The sequence below is a fragment of the Centroberyx gerrardi genome, chromosome 8 (assembly GCF_048128805.1).
Source record: "Centroberyx gerrardi isolate f3 chromosome 8, fCenGer3.hap1.cur.20231027, whole genome shotgun sequence".
NCBI classification, from domain to species: domain Eukaryota; kingdom Metazoa; phylum Chordata; class Actinopteri; order Beryciformes; family Berycidae; genus Centroberyx; species Centroberyx gerrardi.
The window spans coordinates 31731863-31747571 of record NC_136004.1 but is presented as its reverse complement, the minus strand read 5'-3'; the positions used below and the strand labels follow the sequence as shown (position 1 = coordinate 31747571).

The following is a 15709-nucleotide window of genomic DNA, read 5'->3' as shown; positions in this document are numbered from 1 at the left end:
TTTTGCATCTGTGCAATACATCTGTGTGTTTTCACTGTGCCTTGTTGCAAGCTGAATTTCCCTTGTGGACAATAAAGTGAAGTGAACTGAAATTCCTCCTGAGGACATAAACATAAGTATGGAAAATGAAAAACACGTGGAAAAAAACAGGAGGTTAAAAGTGGGTGAGATCAAAAACAGTCACATCAAAGCCAGTCGTTGCTTATTGGCTGGGGTGAATGGACTTAGGTTTGACTTTACAAACCTAACCTCCTCAGGCGGTGTGCCCCACAGTATGTAAACACCAACTCTAAACTATAATGACATGTTAATTAAAAACAAATGACCCAAAAGCAGCTATTTTGCCTTTAGTCCACATTAATTACCAACCAGAAATCCCTTGTTTGTATTCCTCAACCTCATCTCAATACTAGATCTGCAGAGCAGACTGAGGTAAACACGTGAGCCATTCTGATTCAGCTCGCCTTACGTAATCAAGCTGCCGCTGCATACCACACACTGAACTTTAGTCCTGTTCCTTCAGCTCCAGCCCAGACCGCTACAGCCGGACAGAAGTCAGGCGTCCGCTGACAGCCTCGTATCGACGCAATTTGAGGACTGAGCCACTCTCGGTGAGTGTTTTTCTATCAATTAAATTAACAGAAGTGGTGGAAACAGTACTCAAATCCTTTACTTAAGTAAGAGTAGCAATACCATGATAGAAAAATACTCATTTAAAAGTAAAGGTCCTGAATTCCAAAGTTTACTTCAGTAAAAGTATAGAAGTACTAGCAGCAAAATGTACTGGAGTATCCAAAGTGTAAGTACTCATTCTTTCAGAGAGTTAAATTATTGATGCGTTAACCTGTAAGAAGTTTTACTGCTCCATATACTGTTGGGGAGTTTAAACTCTATTTATTTAATTAATGTTTCCTTGCAGTTGTTTGTGTCCCTGTATGATGAAGTGTGTAATATCTTGTCATGTTTATGTCCTGTGTGAATGAATATCCTGTACGTTATATTTAACAGAATCATTTAGGCTGCAAAATACATTTCTTAGAAATAACTTATCAATAACTTCAAATTTATCGTGCTTGCAGCTGTCGTGCCATGCTTATGTCTCAGTCTGTTATAAATTCATACAAATGTTTGCCTATTGTGGAAGAAACCTCAGGAGGAGCGAGTGGCAGTTTGACAGTTTATTCAATCGGCAGGTCGGGAGCCAAGGAACTCAAAATCTGGATGATTACATAGTTTTATAGTGTTGAATATTCATGATTATGTTAATACAGATAGAATATAATAAAGCTATTGGTCAAAAGGTATAAGGTCATATGAACAAGAGTGAACAACCAATGATAATTATAGTTGTAGCACTTTAAGGAGATGCGTACTAAGAGGTGACCGCCTTCTTCTAGAAGACAACAAGTTATTATTTTGTCAAGACCACTTGGTCAATGTTATCTACGAGATTTGGATATTTTCACATTCCAAGCTCGCAGTTCTGTGAGAAACACACAAGAGAGTTTAATCTTAGAACGGTGAAGCAGATTCAGTATTCTCGAGCACTGATGGCGTAAATATGGGTCAACGGTATATATGAATGTTGCTTAGTATAGGTACTTTTCCATTTCTTCCTCAACGCTGTGAATTGTAAGAAGTTATGGGAGAGTATAATCATTTTTGGTTCAGTGCAGATGGGCAACACTTCCAGCAACAAAGTGACACACAAGGTCAAACAAGGTCAAAAAAAAAAAAAAACTGCCCTGTGTGTCCTGCCATGCAAAAGCCTAAGGGCATTAACTGCCATTAACTGTGTCAGCTGTGAAACTAGGAAAAATAACCTGTCCTGACTTAAGTATTGTTGGAAAATTAACACCATTTACAGTTCTAATTTTTGTTGACATCATATCTAAAAGCTAGTCATGAACTTTGACCTTTTAAACACATAAAAGTTAGGTACTTTTATGTCCTTATGTTTTGAGGGGGGGCAGTAATGCTGTGAGGCACAAACACAACGCAGAGTCATTTGAGAAGGGAACACCTACCATCTAATAACAGTTCTAGTTAACATAATGGGATTTACAAGCAAAAATTCCCACACCATGTTCTTGTGTAATGTGGAGGTCTTATCGAGTTGCGGGAATCAGGGTATTATATAAGTCTTGAAGCAGTGTAAGAAATAAAATTAATATTGTGCTTTTTTATATGAATAGTACACTCTGTTCTTTGTCCTGCAAAGTGGAGTGTCTTTTGTCCTACTTACTATAATGATGTAATCAGTGCTTGAATGCATGCATGATCACTATATATGGTTATGTGTGATTTTGAGTGATTCTATAGGTGGACACGCAGTAAAAAGTCCGAACTAGTGGGTTGGTTTTGAGCCAAGTAGGTTTGGCTATAAGCCAAGATTTATAGTTTGGTTTATTTATATATAAGTGGATCCTGAACTCCGTTCTTTGTCACTTCTTTGTTGCTTGTCTGGAACACTGAACTGAACCATGCATGTCTGAATAAAGAATCCACAGAAGACTTTTGAACCTTGCTTAGTCATTTTGACCCACAACGGGTGAAGTAAAACTTTGCATTTACAGCAGCGCGCCTGAAAGAACAATGAAAATCCTTTTGGAAAGAATTGTTGGACTGTGCATGATGTTTGTTTTGGCCGCACTTTGCAGTAACTCTACTCTTTCAACTCTAAGTAGGTAAATGTTAGACTTGGAGCCATACAAGTTTGTTGTAGTGTAGAGTACATATTCGACTAATATATAAATACAGCTACAACCTTTTAATCCATGTGTACACTCGTACTCTTTTGCATTGTCTTGCAAACAGGATTCACATCTTCATTTCATTGGGTGAGCACAAACTTTTCTCATTATTTCATTTCTACCTACCTCAAAATAAGACAACTCTGTTCTCTGCTTTTCAGTTCTTTTTAACTTTCAGCCGTTTGAAAAGTAAGATGATGCATAATCTGGTTAACAGAGTCTTGTAAACCACAAACTGTAAGGCTTCTCTTGGTTAAAAGTGAAAACGGATCTAACAGCTTTGCATCTCTTGTCAAAATATCTTTCAGAGATGAACCGACTGATCCTGGCAGCGCTTGCTGTGCTGCTCTGCTCTTCACCCTGCGTGTACGGAGGGAAAGTCCTGGTATACCCTGTGGATGGAAGTCACTGGATCAACATGAAAGTCCTCATCGAGGAGCTTCACTCCAGAGGCCACGAAATCACAGTGATACGCCCAAAAGACACCTGGTACATCAAGGCTGACTCCCCTAACTACAAGACCATCAACGTCAATTCCTCTGGCGGTTTTGACGAGGAATTCTTCGGGTCATTTGTGACCAAGATGCTCACCCTTCGACGGGAAGACGCTTCGGCTTGGGCTCGTATATCGCTGGAAATGGAACTGGTGGTACAGTTCTATGACATGAACAAACTAGTAGTTAAGATGATAGAGGATATTTTCGAGGATGCCAAAATGATGCAGAGCCTCCGAGACGCCAAGTATGATGTGGTTCTGACGGACCCTACAATTGGAGGAGGGGTGATGCTGGCTCATTATCTTGGTCTTCCGCTTGTCTTAAACGTAAGGTGGACCGTCCAGGGGGAGGCGCATCACTCCATCGCTCCCTCCCCACTCTCCTATGTCCCAATCCCAGGGACAGAACTGACGGACAAGATGACATTTCCCCAGCGAATCAAGAACGTCCTTTACTATTTTTTCACGCGTTTACAAATTGCATACGTCACAGACCCGAACTATATTCCTTTGGTCCATCGTTACTTCGGTCCCAACGTACATTACATGGAGCTGTTCCAAGCGGCGGACATCTGGCTGATGAGGAATGACTTTACCTTTGAGTTCCCCCGCCCCACCATGCCCAACGTCGTCTACATGGCAGGATTTCAGTGCAAACCCTCCAAGCCCCTCTCTCAAGACCTGGAGGACTTTGTCGAGAGCTCCGGCGAACACGGCGTCATCATAATGACGTTGGGCACCTTGGTGGGACATCTCCCTGAAGACTTCGCCGAGCACATCGCGGCCGCTTTCGCCCAACTACCACAGAAGGTGATCTGGAAGCACAAGGGCAAAAGGCCGTCCACCCTGGGCAACAACACCTTAATCCTGGACTGGCTGCCCCAGAACGACCTCCTGGGTCACCCCAAGACCAGAGTCTTTGTGGCCCACGGAGGCACAAATGGACTCCAGGAGGCCATCTACCACGGCGTTCCCCTGGTCGGCCTGCCTCTCATGTTCGACCAGGAAGACAACCTCTTCAGGATGAAAGCAAGGGGCGTGGCCAAAGTACTGGACATTGCAACTCTAAACAAAGACAACTTCCTGGAGGCGCTGAAGGAGGTGCTTTACACGCCGTACTACAGGGAGAACATGCAGAAGCTGTCCAGTGTGCACAGAGATCAGCCCATTAAACCACTGGACCGCGCCATGTTCTGGATCGAGTTTGTCATGAGACACAAAGGAGCGGCGCACCTAAGGACCGAGTCTTACAAGATGTCCAAGATCCAGTACCACTCGATTGACGTGGCAGCCTTTCTGCTGGCAGTTGTTTTGCTGGTAGCGATTGTTTTCATTTCAGCAATGAAGTTTTTGTGGCGGAGGGTGTTTAGCAGAAGGAAAGTGAAAAAGCAATGATGAGTGTGCTGTGAGATTGTTGTTATAATTTCACATTGTCTGGATATTGAACTTTTGTGAATAAAACAACAGAAACATTATTATAGGATAGTTTGTTGTTTTCTGTGTTCAGTGTCATGAACTGAGACCCTCTTGCTCGGCCACTGGTATCCAAACCCCCCTCTTTCATGTTCAGATGTGTTCAGTGTTTCTGTAGTTGTATGTTGTGTATTAAAAGTATACTGAAAAAAAAACACCCCCATGGTGGATTATACCATTTTTTCATAACTTAACATTACAGCAGTTGTCACCCAGTGGGCACTTGGCACTACTTGGAGCTTACCGGCTTCTTAGATCCGCTTTACACCTGGCATTAACATGTCTTGGGTGTTTGGATTGTAATCGAATAGCACTTAACCACATAATAATGCAGCTGTAAACGCATCCAAGACGCATTGAAGATGGATTGTAATCCGATCACCCAAAGCAGCTCTGGAGGTGGTCAGGGACGTATTTGGCCACATTAACAACAAACTGTAAATGCAATGAGTCTGCAGCCCACATGTCAGTCCCTCCAGGAACTTGCGATTTTGCGATTGCAATAATTAACGCAAATTCAAGAAATGTCCGCAATATTTGCGAGAGCTTGCAGTTTTGCAAAATTGACGCAACTTTTCCGCATGAAATGGCCAAATCAACAGACCGCTTGTGATTTGGACCAATTGTCGCATTCGGTGTCGTGGTAACTTACGTCATCGCAGCGCGCATTCAGGTGGAAGATGAACAAAGGTCACCTGCCAACAAAAATTACTGCCATAGCCGTGCAAAACAAAACAAAAGCAGCAAGAATCGAGGTGAGTGCAAAATTCAAGCTCTTGGAAGAGTTAATAGCTTAAACGGAGAGTGGGAGAGAGTAGGGGGAGGCTGTGTGTGTGTGTGTGTGTGTGTGTGCTCAACCAAGTGTTCAGCTAAGTGTTCAGATGGTTGCTGAGGAGCCGAAACACTTTCAGATGCTTCACATCCATAATACAAACTATAGCACTGTTTACGTGAAATCTATATCTAAAATAACAATAATATTTATCGTGCTTGCAGCTGTCGTGCCATGCTTATGTCTCAGTCTGTTATAAATTCATACAAATGTTTGCCTATTGTGGAAGAAACCTCAGGAGGAGCGAGTGGCAGTTTGACAGTTTATTCAATCGGCAGGTTGGGAGCCAAGGAACTCAAAATCTGGATGATTACATAGTTTTATAGTGTTGAATATTCATGATTATGTTAATACAGATAGAATATAATAAAGCTATTGGTCAAAAGGTATAAGGTCACATGAACAAGACTGAACAACCAATGATACTTATAGTTGTAGCACTTTAAGGAGATGCGTACTAAGAGGTGACCACCTTCTTCTAGAAGACAACAAGTTATTATTTTGTCAAGGCCACTTGGTCAATGTTATCTACGAGATTTGGATATTTTCACATTCCAAGCTCGCAGTTCTGTGAGAAACACACAAGAGAGTTTCATCTTAGAACGGTGAAGCAGATTCAGTATTCTCGAGCACTGATGGCGTAAATATGGGTCAACGGTATATATGAATGTTGCTTAGTATAGGTACTTTTCCATTTCTTCCTCAACGCTGTGAATTGTAAGAAGTTATGGGAGAGTATAATCATTTTTGGTTCAGTGCAGATGGGCAACACTTCCAGCAACAAATGACACACAAGGTCAAACAAGGTTCCTGTGTGGTTAAAGCAACTTCTTGAGGACTGAGGCCTGTCGGACAAAAAAAACAAAAAACTGCCCTGTGTGTCTTGCCATGCAAAAGCCTAAGGGCATTAACTGCCATTAACTGTGTCAGCTGTGAAACTAGGAAAAAGAACCTGTCCTGACTTAAGTATTGTTGGAAAATTAACACCATTTACAGTTCTAATTTTTGCTGACATCATATCTAAAAGCTAGTCATGAACTTTGACCTTTTAAACACATAAAAGTTAGGTACTTTTATGTCCTTATGTTTTGAGGGGGGGCAGTAATGCTGTGAGGCACAAACACAACGCAGAGTCATTTGAGAAGGGAACACCTACCATCTAATAACAGTTCTAGTTAACATAATGGGATTTACAAGCAAAAATTCCCACACCATGTTCTTGTGTAATGTGGAGGTCTTATCGAGTTGTGGGAATCAGGGTATTATGTAAGTCTTGAAGCAGCGCGCATAAAAGAACAATGAAAATCCTTTTGGAAAGAATTGTTGGACTTGCAGTAACTCTACTCTTTCAACTCTAAGTAGGTAAATGTTAGACTTGGAGCCATACAAGTTTGTTGTAGTGTAGAGTACATATTCGACTGATATATAAATACGGCTACAACCTTTTAATCCATGTGTACACTGGTACTCTTTTGCATTGTCTTGCAAACAGGATTCACATCTTAATTTCATTGGGTGAGCACAAACATTTCTCATTATTTCATTTCTACCTACCTCAAAATAAGACAACTCTGTTCTCTGCTTTTCAGTTCTTTTTAACTTTCAGCCGTTTGAAAAGTAAGATGATGCATAATCTAGTTAACAGAGTCTTGTAAACCAAGAACTGTAAGGCTTCTCTTGGTTAAAAGTGAAAACGGATCTAACAGCTTTGCATCTCTTGTCAAAATATCTTTCAGAGATGAACCGACTGATCCTGGCAGCGCTTGCTGTGCTGCTCTGCTCTTCACCCTGCGTGTACGGAGGGAAAGTCCTGGTATTCCCTGTGGATGGAAGTCACTGGATCAACATGAAAGTCCTCATCGAGGAGCTTCACTCCAGAGGCCACGAAATCGCAGTGATACGCCCAAAAGACACCTGGTACATCAAGGCTGACTCCCCTTACTACAAGACCATCAACGTCAATTCCTCTAACGGTTTTGACGAGGAATTCTTCGGGTCATTTGTGACCAAGATGCTCACCCTTCGACGGGAAGACGCTTCGGCTTGGGCTCGTATATCGCTGGAAATGGAACTGTTGGTACAGTGCAATGACATAAACAAACAAATAGTTAAGATGATAGAGGATATTTTCGAGGATGCCAAAATGATGCAGAGCCTCCGAGACGCCAAGTATGATGTGGTTCTGACGGACCCTGCAATGGGAGGAGGGGTGATGCTGGCTCATTATCTTGGTCTTCCGCTTGTCTTAAACGTAAGGTGGACCGTCCAGGGGGAGGCGCATCACTCCATCGCTCCCTCCCCACTCTCCTATATCCCAATCCCAGGGACAGAACTGACGGACAAGATGACATTTCCCCAGCGAATCAAGAACGTCCTTTACTATTTTTTCACGCGTTTACAAATTGCATACGTCACAGACCCGAACTATATTCCTTTGGTCCATCGTTACTTCGGTCCCAACGTACATTACATGGAGCTGTTCCAAGCGGCGGACATCTGGCTGATGAGGAACGACTTTACCTTTGAGTTCCCCCGCCCCACCATGCCCAACGTCGTCTACATGTCAGGATTTCAGTGCAAGCCCTCCAAGTCCCTCTCTCAAGACCTGGAGGACTTTGTCGAGAGCTCCGGCGAACACGGCGTCATCATAATGACGTTGGGCACCTTGGTGGGACATCTCCCTGAAGACTTCGCCGAGCACATCGCGGCTGCTTTCGCCCAACTACCACAGAAGGTGATCTGGAAGCACAAGGGCAAAAGGCCGTCCACCCTGGGCAACAACACCTTAATCCTGGACTGGCTGCCCCAGAACGACCTCCTGGGTCACCCCAAGACCAGAGTCTTTGTGGCCCACGGAGGCACAAATGGACTCCAGGAGGCCATCTACCACGGCGTTCCCCTGGTCGGCCTGCCTCTCATGTTCGACCAGGAAGACAACCTCTTCAGGATGAAAGCAAGGGGCGTGGCCAAAGTACTGGACATTGCAACTCTAAACAAAGACAACTTCCTGGAGGCGCTGAAGGAGGTGCTTTACACGTCGTACTACAGGGAGAACATGCAGAAGCTGTCCAGTGTGCACAGAGATCAGCCCATTAAACCACTGGACCGCGCCATGTTCTGGATCGAGTTTGTCATGAGACACAAAGGAGCGGCGCACCTAAGGACCGAGTCTTACAAGATGTCCAAGATCCAGTACCACTCGATTGACGTGGCAGCCTTTCTGCTGGCAGTTGTTTTGCTGGTAGCGATTGTTTTCATTTCAGCAATGAAGTTTTTGTGGCGGAGGGTGTTTAGCAGAAGGAAAGTGAAAAAGCAATGATGAGTGTGCTGTGAGATTGTTGTTATAATTTCACATTGTCTGGATATTGAACTTTTGTGAATAAAACAACAGAAACATTATTAAAGGATAGTTTGTTGTTTTCTGTGTTCAGTGTCATGAACTGAGACCCTCTTGCTCGGCCACTGGTATCCAAACCCCCCTCTTTCATGTTCAGATGTGTTCAGTGTTTCTGTAGTTGTATGTTGTGTATTAAAAGTGTACTGAAAAAAAAACACCCCCATGGTGGATTATACCATTTTTTCGTAACTTAACATTACAGCAGTTGTCACCCAGTGGGCACTTGGCGCTACTTGGAGCTTACCGGCTTCTTAGATCCGCTTTACACCTGGCATTAACATGTCTTGGGTGTTTGGATTGTAATCGAATAGCACTTAACCACATAATAATGCAGCTGTAAACGCATCCAAGACGCATTGAAGATGGATTGTAATCCGATCACCCAAAGCAGCTCTGGAGGTGGTCAGGGACGTATTTGGCCACATTAACAACAAACTGTAAATGCAATGAGTCTGCAGCCCACATGTCAGTCCCTCCAGGAATTTGCGATTTTGCGATTGCAATAATTAACGCAAATTCAAGAAATGTCCGCAATATTTGCGAGAGCTTGCAGTTTTGCAAAATTGACGCAACTTTTCCGCATGAAATGGCCAAATCAACAGACCGCTTGTGATTTGGACCAATTGTCACATCCGGTGTCGTGGTAACTTACGTCATCGCAGCGCGCATTCAGGTGGAAGATGAACAAAGCTCACCTGCCAACAAAAATTACTGCCATAGACCGTGCAAAACAAAACAAAAGCAGCAAGAATCGAGGTGAGTGCAATATTCAAGCTCTTGGAAGAGTTAATAGCTTAAACGGAGAGGGGGAAAGAGTAGGGGGAGGCTGTGTGTGTGTGTGTGTGTGTGTGTGTGCTCAACCAAGTGTTCAGCTAAGTGTTCAGATGGTTGCTGAGGAGCCGAAACACTTTCAGATGCTTCACATCCATAATACAAACTATAGCACTGTTTACGTGAAATCTATATCTAAAATAACAATAATATTTATCGTGCTTGCAGCTGTCGTGCCATGCTTATGTCTCAGTCTGTTATAAATTCATACAAAGGTTTGCCTATTGTGGAAGAAACCTCAGGAGGAGCGAGTGGCAGTTTGACAGTTTATTCAATCGGCAGGTCGGGAGCCAAGGAACTCAAAATCTGGATGATTACATAGTTTTATAGTGTTGAATATTCATGATTATGTTAATACAGATAGAATATAATAAAGCTATTGGTCAAAAGGTATAAGGTCACATGAACAAGACTGAACAACCAATGATACTTATAGTTGTAGCACTTTAAGGAGATGCGTACTAAGAGGTGACCGCCTTCTTCTAGAAGACAACAAGTTATTATTTTGTCAAGACCACTTGGTCAATGTTATCTACGAGATTTGGATATTTTCACATTCCAAGCTCACAGTTCTGTGAGAAACACACAAGAGAGTTTAATCTTAGAATGGTGAAGCAGATTCAGTATTCTCGAGCACTGATGGCGTAAATATGGGTCAACGGTATGAATGTTGCTTAGTATAGGTTCTTTTCCATTTCTTCCTCAACACTTTGAATTGTAAGAAGTTATGGGAGAGTATAATCATTTTTGGTTCAGTGCAGATGGGCAACACTTCCAGCAACAAATGACACACAAGGTCAAACAAGGTTGCAGTGTGGTTAAAGCAACTCCTTGGGGACTGATGCCTGTCGGACAAAAAAAAACAAAAAACTGCCCTGTGTGTCCTGCCATGCAAAAGCCTAAGGGCATTAACTGCCATTAACTGTGTCAGCTGTGAAACTAGGAAAAAGAACATGTCCTGACTTAAGTATTGTTGGAAAATTAACACCATTTACAGTTCTAATTTTTGCTGACATCATATCTAAAAGCTAGTCATGAACTTTGACCTTTTAAACACATAAAAGTTAGGTACTTTTATGTCCTTATGTTTTGAGGGGGGGCAGTAATGCTGTGAGGCACAAACACAACGCAGAGTCATTTGAGAAGGGAACACCTACCATCTAATAACAGTTCTAGTTAACATAATGGGATTTACAAGCAAAAATTCCCACACCATGTTCTTGTGTAATGTGCAGGTCTTATCGAGTTGTGGGAATCAGGGTATTATGTAAGTCTTGAAGCAGCGCGCCTAAAAGAACAATGAAAATCCTTTTGGAAAGAATTGTTGGACTGTGCATGATGTTTGTTTTGGCCGCACTTTGCAGTAACTCTACTCTTTCAACTCTAAGTAGGTAAATGTTAGACTTGGAGCCATACAAGTTTGTTGTAGTGTAGAGTACATGTTCGACTGATATATAAATACGGCTACAACCTTTTAATCCATGTGTACACTGGTAGTCTTTTGCATTGTCTTGCAAACAGGATTCACATCTTAATTTCATTGGGTGAGCACAAACTTTTCTCATTATTTCATTTCTACCTACCTCAAAATAAGACAACTCTGTTCTCTGCTTTTCAGTTCTTTTTAACTTTCAGCCGTTTGAAAAGTAAGATGATGCATAATCTGGTTAACAGAGTCTTGTAAACCACAAACTGTAAGGCTTCTCTTGGTTAAAAGTGAAAACGGATCTAACAGCTTTGCATCTCTTGTCAAAATATCTTTCAGAGATGAACCGACTGATCCTGGCAGCGCTTGCTGTGCTGCTCTGCTCTTCACCCTGCGTGTACGGAGGGAAAGTCCTGGTATACCCTGTGGATGGAAGTCACTGGATCAACATGAAAGTCCTCATCGAGGAGCTTCACTCCAGAGGCCACGAAATCGCAGTGATACGCCCAAAAGACACCTGGTACATCAAGGCTGACTCCCCTTACTACAAGACCATCAACGTCAATTCCTCTAGCGGTTTTGACGAGGAACTCTTCGGGTCATTTGTGACCAAGATGCTCACCCTTCGACGGGAAGACGCTTCGGCTTGGGCTCGTATATCGCTGGAAATGGAACTGTTGGTACAGTTCTATGACATGAACAAACTAGTAGTTAAGATGATAGAGGATATTTTCGAGGATGCCAAAATGATGCAGAGCCTCCGAGACGCCAAGTATGATGTGGTTCTGACGGACCCTGCAATTGGAGGAGGGGTGATGCTGGCTCATTATCTTGGTCTTCCGCTTGTCTTAAACGTAAGGTGGACCGTCCAGGGGGAGGCGCATCACTCCATCGCTCCCTCCCCACTCTCCTATATCCCAATCCCAGGGACAGAACTGACGGACAAGATGACATTTCCCCAGCGAATCAAGAACGTCCTTTACTATTTTTTTACGCGTTTACAAATTGCATACGTCACAGACCCGAACTATATTCCTTTGGTCCATCGTTACTTCGGTCCCAACGTACATTACATGGAGCTGTTCCAAGCGGCGGACATCTGGCTGATGAGGAACGACTTTACCTTTGAGTTCCCCCGCCCCACCATGCCCAACGTCGTCTACATGTCAGGATTTCAGTGCAAGCCCTCCAAGTCCCTCTCTCAAGACCTGGAGGACTTTGTCGAGAGCTCCGGCGAACACGGCGTCATCATAATGACGTTGGGCACCTTGGTGGGACATCTCCCTGAAGACTTCGCGGAGCACATCGCGGCCGCTTTCGCCCAACTGCCACAGAAGGTGATCTGGAAGCACAAGGGCAAAAGGCCGTCCACCCTGGGCAACAACACCTTAATCCTGGACTGGCTGCCCCAGAACGACCTCCTGGGTCACCCCAAGACCAGAGTCTTTGTGGCCCACGGGGGCACAAATGGACTCCAGGAGGCCATCTACCACGGCGTTCCCCTGGTCGGCCTGCCTCTCATGTTCGACCAGGAAGACAACCTCTTCAGGATGAAAGCAAGGGGCGTGGCCAAAGTACTGGACATTGCAACTCTAAACAAAGACAACTTCCTGGAGGCGCTGAAGGAGGTGCTTTACACGCCGTACTACAGGGAGAACATGCAGAAGCTGTCCAGTGTGCACAGAGATCAGCCCATTAAACCACTGGACCGCGCCATGTTCTGGATCGAGTTTGTCATGAGACACAAAGGAGCGGCGCACCTAAGGACCGAGTCTTACAAGATGTCCAAGATCCAGTACCACTCGATTGACGTGGCAGCCTTTCTGCTGGCAGTTGTTTTGCTGGTAGCGATTGTTTTCATTTCAGCAATGAAGTTTTTGTGGCGGAGGGTGTTTAGCAGAAGGAAAGTGAAAAAGCAATGATGAGTGTGCTGTGAGATTGTTGTTATAATTTCACATTGTCTGGATATTGAACTTTTGTGAATAAAACAACAGAAACATTATTAAAGGATAGTTTGTTGTTTTCTGTGTTCAGTGTCATGAACTGAGACCCTCTTGCTCGGCCACTGGTATCCAAACCCCCCTCTTTCATGTTCAGATGTGTGTTCAGTGTTTCTGTAGTTGTATGTTGTGTATTAAAAGTGTACTGAAAAAAAACACCCCCATGGTGGATTATCGTAATGGATCGTAACTTAACATTACAGCAGTTGTCACCCAGGCACTTGGCACTACTTGGAGCTTACCGGCTTCTTAGATCCACTTTACACCTGGCATTAACATAAACAAACGGATGTGGTGTCTTCTGTTTTTGTGCATGTGTCTTTTTGACATCTCTGTCAATTTATCTTGGTATTGAATATGGGTTACATCCTGGAATAAATATGAACAGTCATCCACAAAAACAAATCAGATATGAGCAGCAATTCAGAACTGAGCAGTGTGACTGTCCTGCAGTGTTGAACTCACTGTTGTATGGTGTAGTGAGAGGAGTTTCCCCAGCTGTTAGCAGAGTCGGGTCCGGCTCCGGACCGCGGATACAGCTACCATCTGCCTCCCTGTGGTGAAGAGAGGAAGGACTGCATGGAGAGAGAGAGAGAGCGAGGGAGAGAGAGAGAGAGAGAGAGAGAGAGAGAGAGAGAAAGTTCATGAAATGTCAAGCAATTCATAGTTCCATCACCATCTTGGTAAAAAATAACAGGTAATTGTAATAAATTAACAGGTGATTATAATCAAATAACAGCCACAGCCAATGAGCAGTGTGTATGATAAAGCAGCATACTGGTAGGAAATGCATGTGACATCATGGGAATACTATGAATACAGATCTTATGGTCCTTTGTCACGTCTGCTAGATGCTTTGTACATTTGGATCTCTGATGTTGACTCTACTTTCGCAGACTAATAATGATGATATGAAAAGGAAGGAACACCTATGCAGCATATTGCTGCTCCAATAATGTGTTTTATCAAATAAACTGGTGACAATATGAAGTTTTGTAACATTCTTCACCAGACTTAAAGCTGCACTAGGCAATATGTAAAAAATACACCTATCTAATCAGTCTAAAGCACAAATTGTAGCTGCAACAGAGAAGATTGAGATGCCAAACATTCAATGCCATGAATCTACAAATTAGTGGGGATGTTGCAGACAGCTGTATTTTTAGATGCTTGGGAGCAAACTGTGTGTTCGTTGGTTTGTTGGTTTGCAATGCTTTTTGCAATGCACACTCCTTAGGGGAATTACGGTCTGCACTGTTCAGAGCCTGCAGGAGGGAAATCCAGTGTGCGCTCGTACACCAGGCAGTACGGTAGAAGTCAAACAAGCATCAACCAGCTGGAGGCTGCTGGCTGAACATCCACAGACCAGGAAGCAAGGCCCTAACCATCAAATCAAATCCAACCTCTCCTTTCCAGTTTGCTCTCGATAACGCCTCACCTGCAGGGACAGACCTCCGCTCCGCCGCCGCTGCTCGTCTTCTGCCCTCGGTGGCAGGAGGGCGAGGCGGCGGCGGGGCCCGGCGGCCCGGCCAGGCGGAAGGCTGTCTCCAGGTAGCTGAGCGGCAGAGTCCGGTTTACCGGCCGGTGGATCTGGGCCCCGCTCTGCCGGGTCAGAGCCGCCCTGTTCCCCACGTAGAAATGGACGAGGGCCGGCACCGAGTCGAAGGCCTCGCCCTCCAGGGTGTAGCGGGTGCGGCTGTACGCCTCGCCGGACTGCACCAGGCTCTTGCTGATGAGGAAGTGGAGGGTGCGGCGGTCCCAGTGGCTGGTCAGGACGTAGTCGCCCTGGTTGGACTGGGAGTCCCGGATCAGGAAGTCACCGTGGTTCAACACCAGGCTCTCGGACACCTGACAAGACCGGCACAAGACATTCCTAGGTCGAAAACTGAAGGTTTGGTCAGGCTCTAAACCTGACAAAACAGCAACTGAGGAATTTAAAGTCCCCATGAAATTAACTCCCACTAGTTTTACTTCCTGGAAAAAATCTCCATCTTAACAAGTCATTTAGTCTGTTACTGAGTCTTAAAATCCAAATTTTCTTAGTGAAAAGTGAAAAAATCTGCCAATGGAATGAGATAATTTCACTTGTTTCCAATGCAGTTTCACTTGTTTCAGGAATTTCCTACAAATGAGTGTCAATATCTTGAAACAAGTCAAGAACTGCTATCAAGAAAATCACACTTGATTCTACAAAATTCTTGAAACAACTTGATTTGCATCAGAAACAAATGTATCTATCTAACCCCATTGGCAGATGTTTTCACTTATTTTAAGAAAATTTTGATTTTAGGACTCAATAATAGACTAAATGGCTTGTTAAGATGGAGACTTTTTGCAGTCATGGTGACCTCATGCTGCACCAGGAGGCGTAAATAAAAATTGCAACCAATAAAGCATAACAGATTTATGAACAGTCCCGTCCCGTCACCCCTCCCATCAAATAAAACTGTTTTTCTCTCCCTGATCTCCCATTGGTTTACACTTTTGATTGATCCTTCCCT

General features: G+C 43.8%; 1 protein-coding gene and 3 pseudogenes across 2 annotated transcripts in view; 3 read left to right on the top strand and 1 right to left on the bottom strand.

Annotated features, from left to right (window-relative positions):
• sh2d3cb (SH2 domain containing 3Cb) overlaps positions 1–15709 on the bottom strand; it is a 38428-nt gene that overhangs the window by 8190 nt on the left and 14529 nt on the right. The window contains exons 5-6 of the mRNA XM_078285391.1: positions 14647–15056; positions 13674–13783 (exon numbers count right to left, since the gene is read on the bottom strand). Of these exons, the coding sequence (XP_078141517.1) occupies positions 13674–13783; positions 14647–15056 (520 nt within the window). The remainder of the gene's footprint in view (positions 1–13673; positions 13784–14646; positions 15057–15709) is intronic.
• LOC139920009 (UDP-glucuronosyltransferase 2A2 pseudogene) lies at positions 543–4831 on the top strand (annotated as a pseudogene). The gene is made up of 2 exons (XR_013505037.1): positions 543–611; positions 3062–4831. The product of XR_013505037.1 is annotated as a UDP-glucuronosyltransferase 2A2 pseudogene (transcript).
• LOC144539590 (UDP-glucuronosyltransferase 2B17 pseudogene) lies at positions 7293–9218 on the top strand (annotated as a pseudogene).
• LOC139919995 (UDP-glucuronosyltransferase 2B31 pseudogene) lies at positions 11550–13239 on the top strand (annotated as a pseudogene).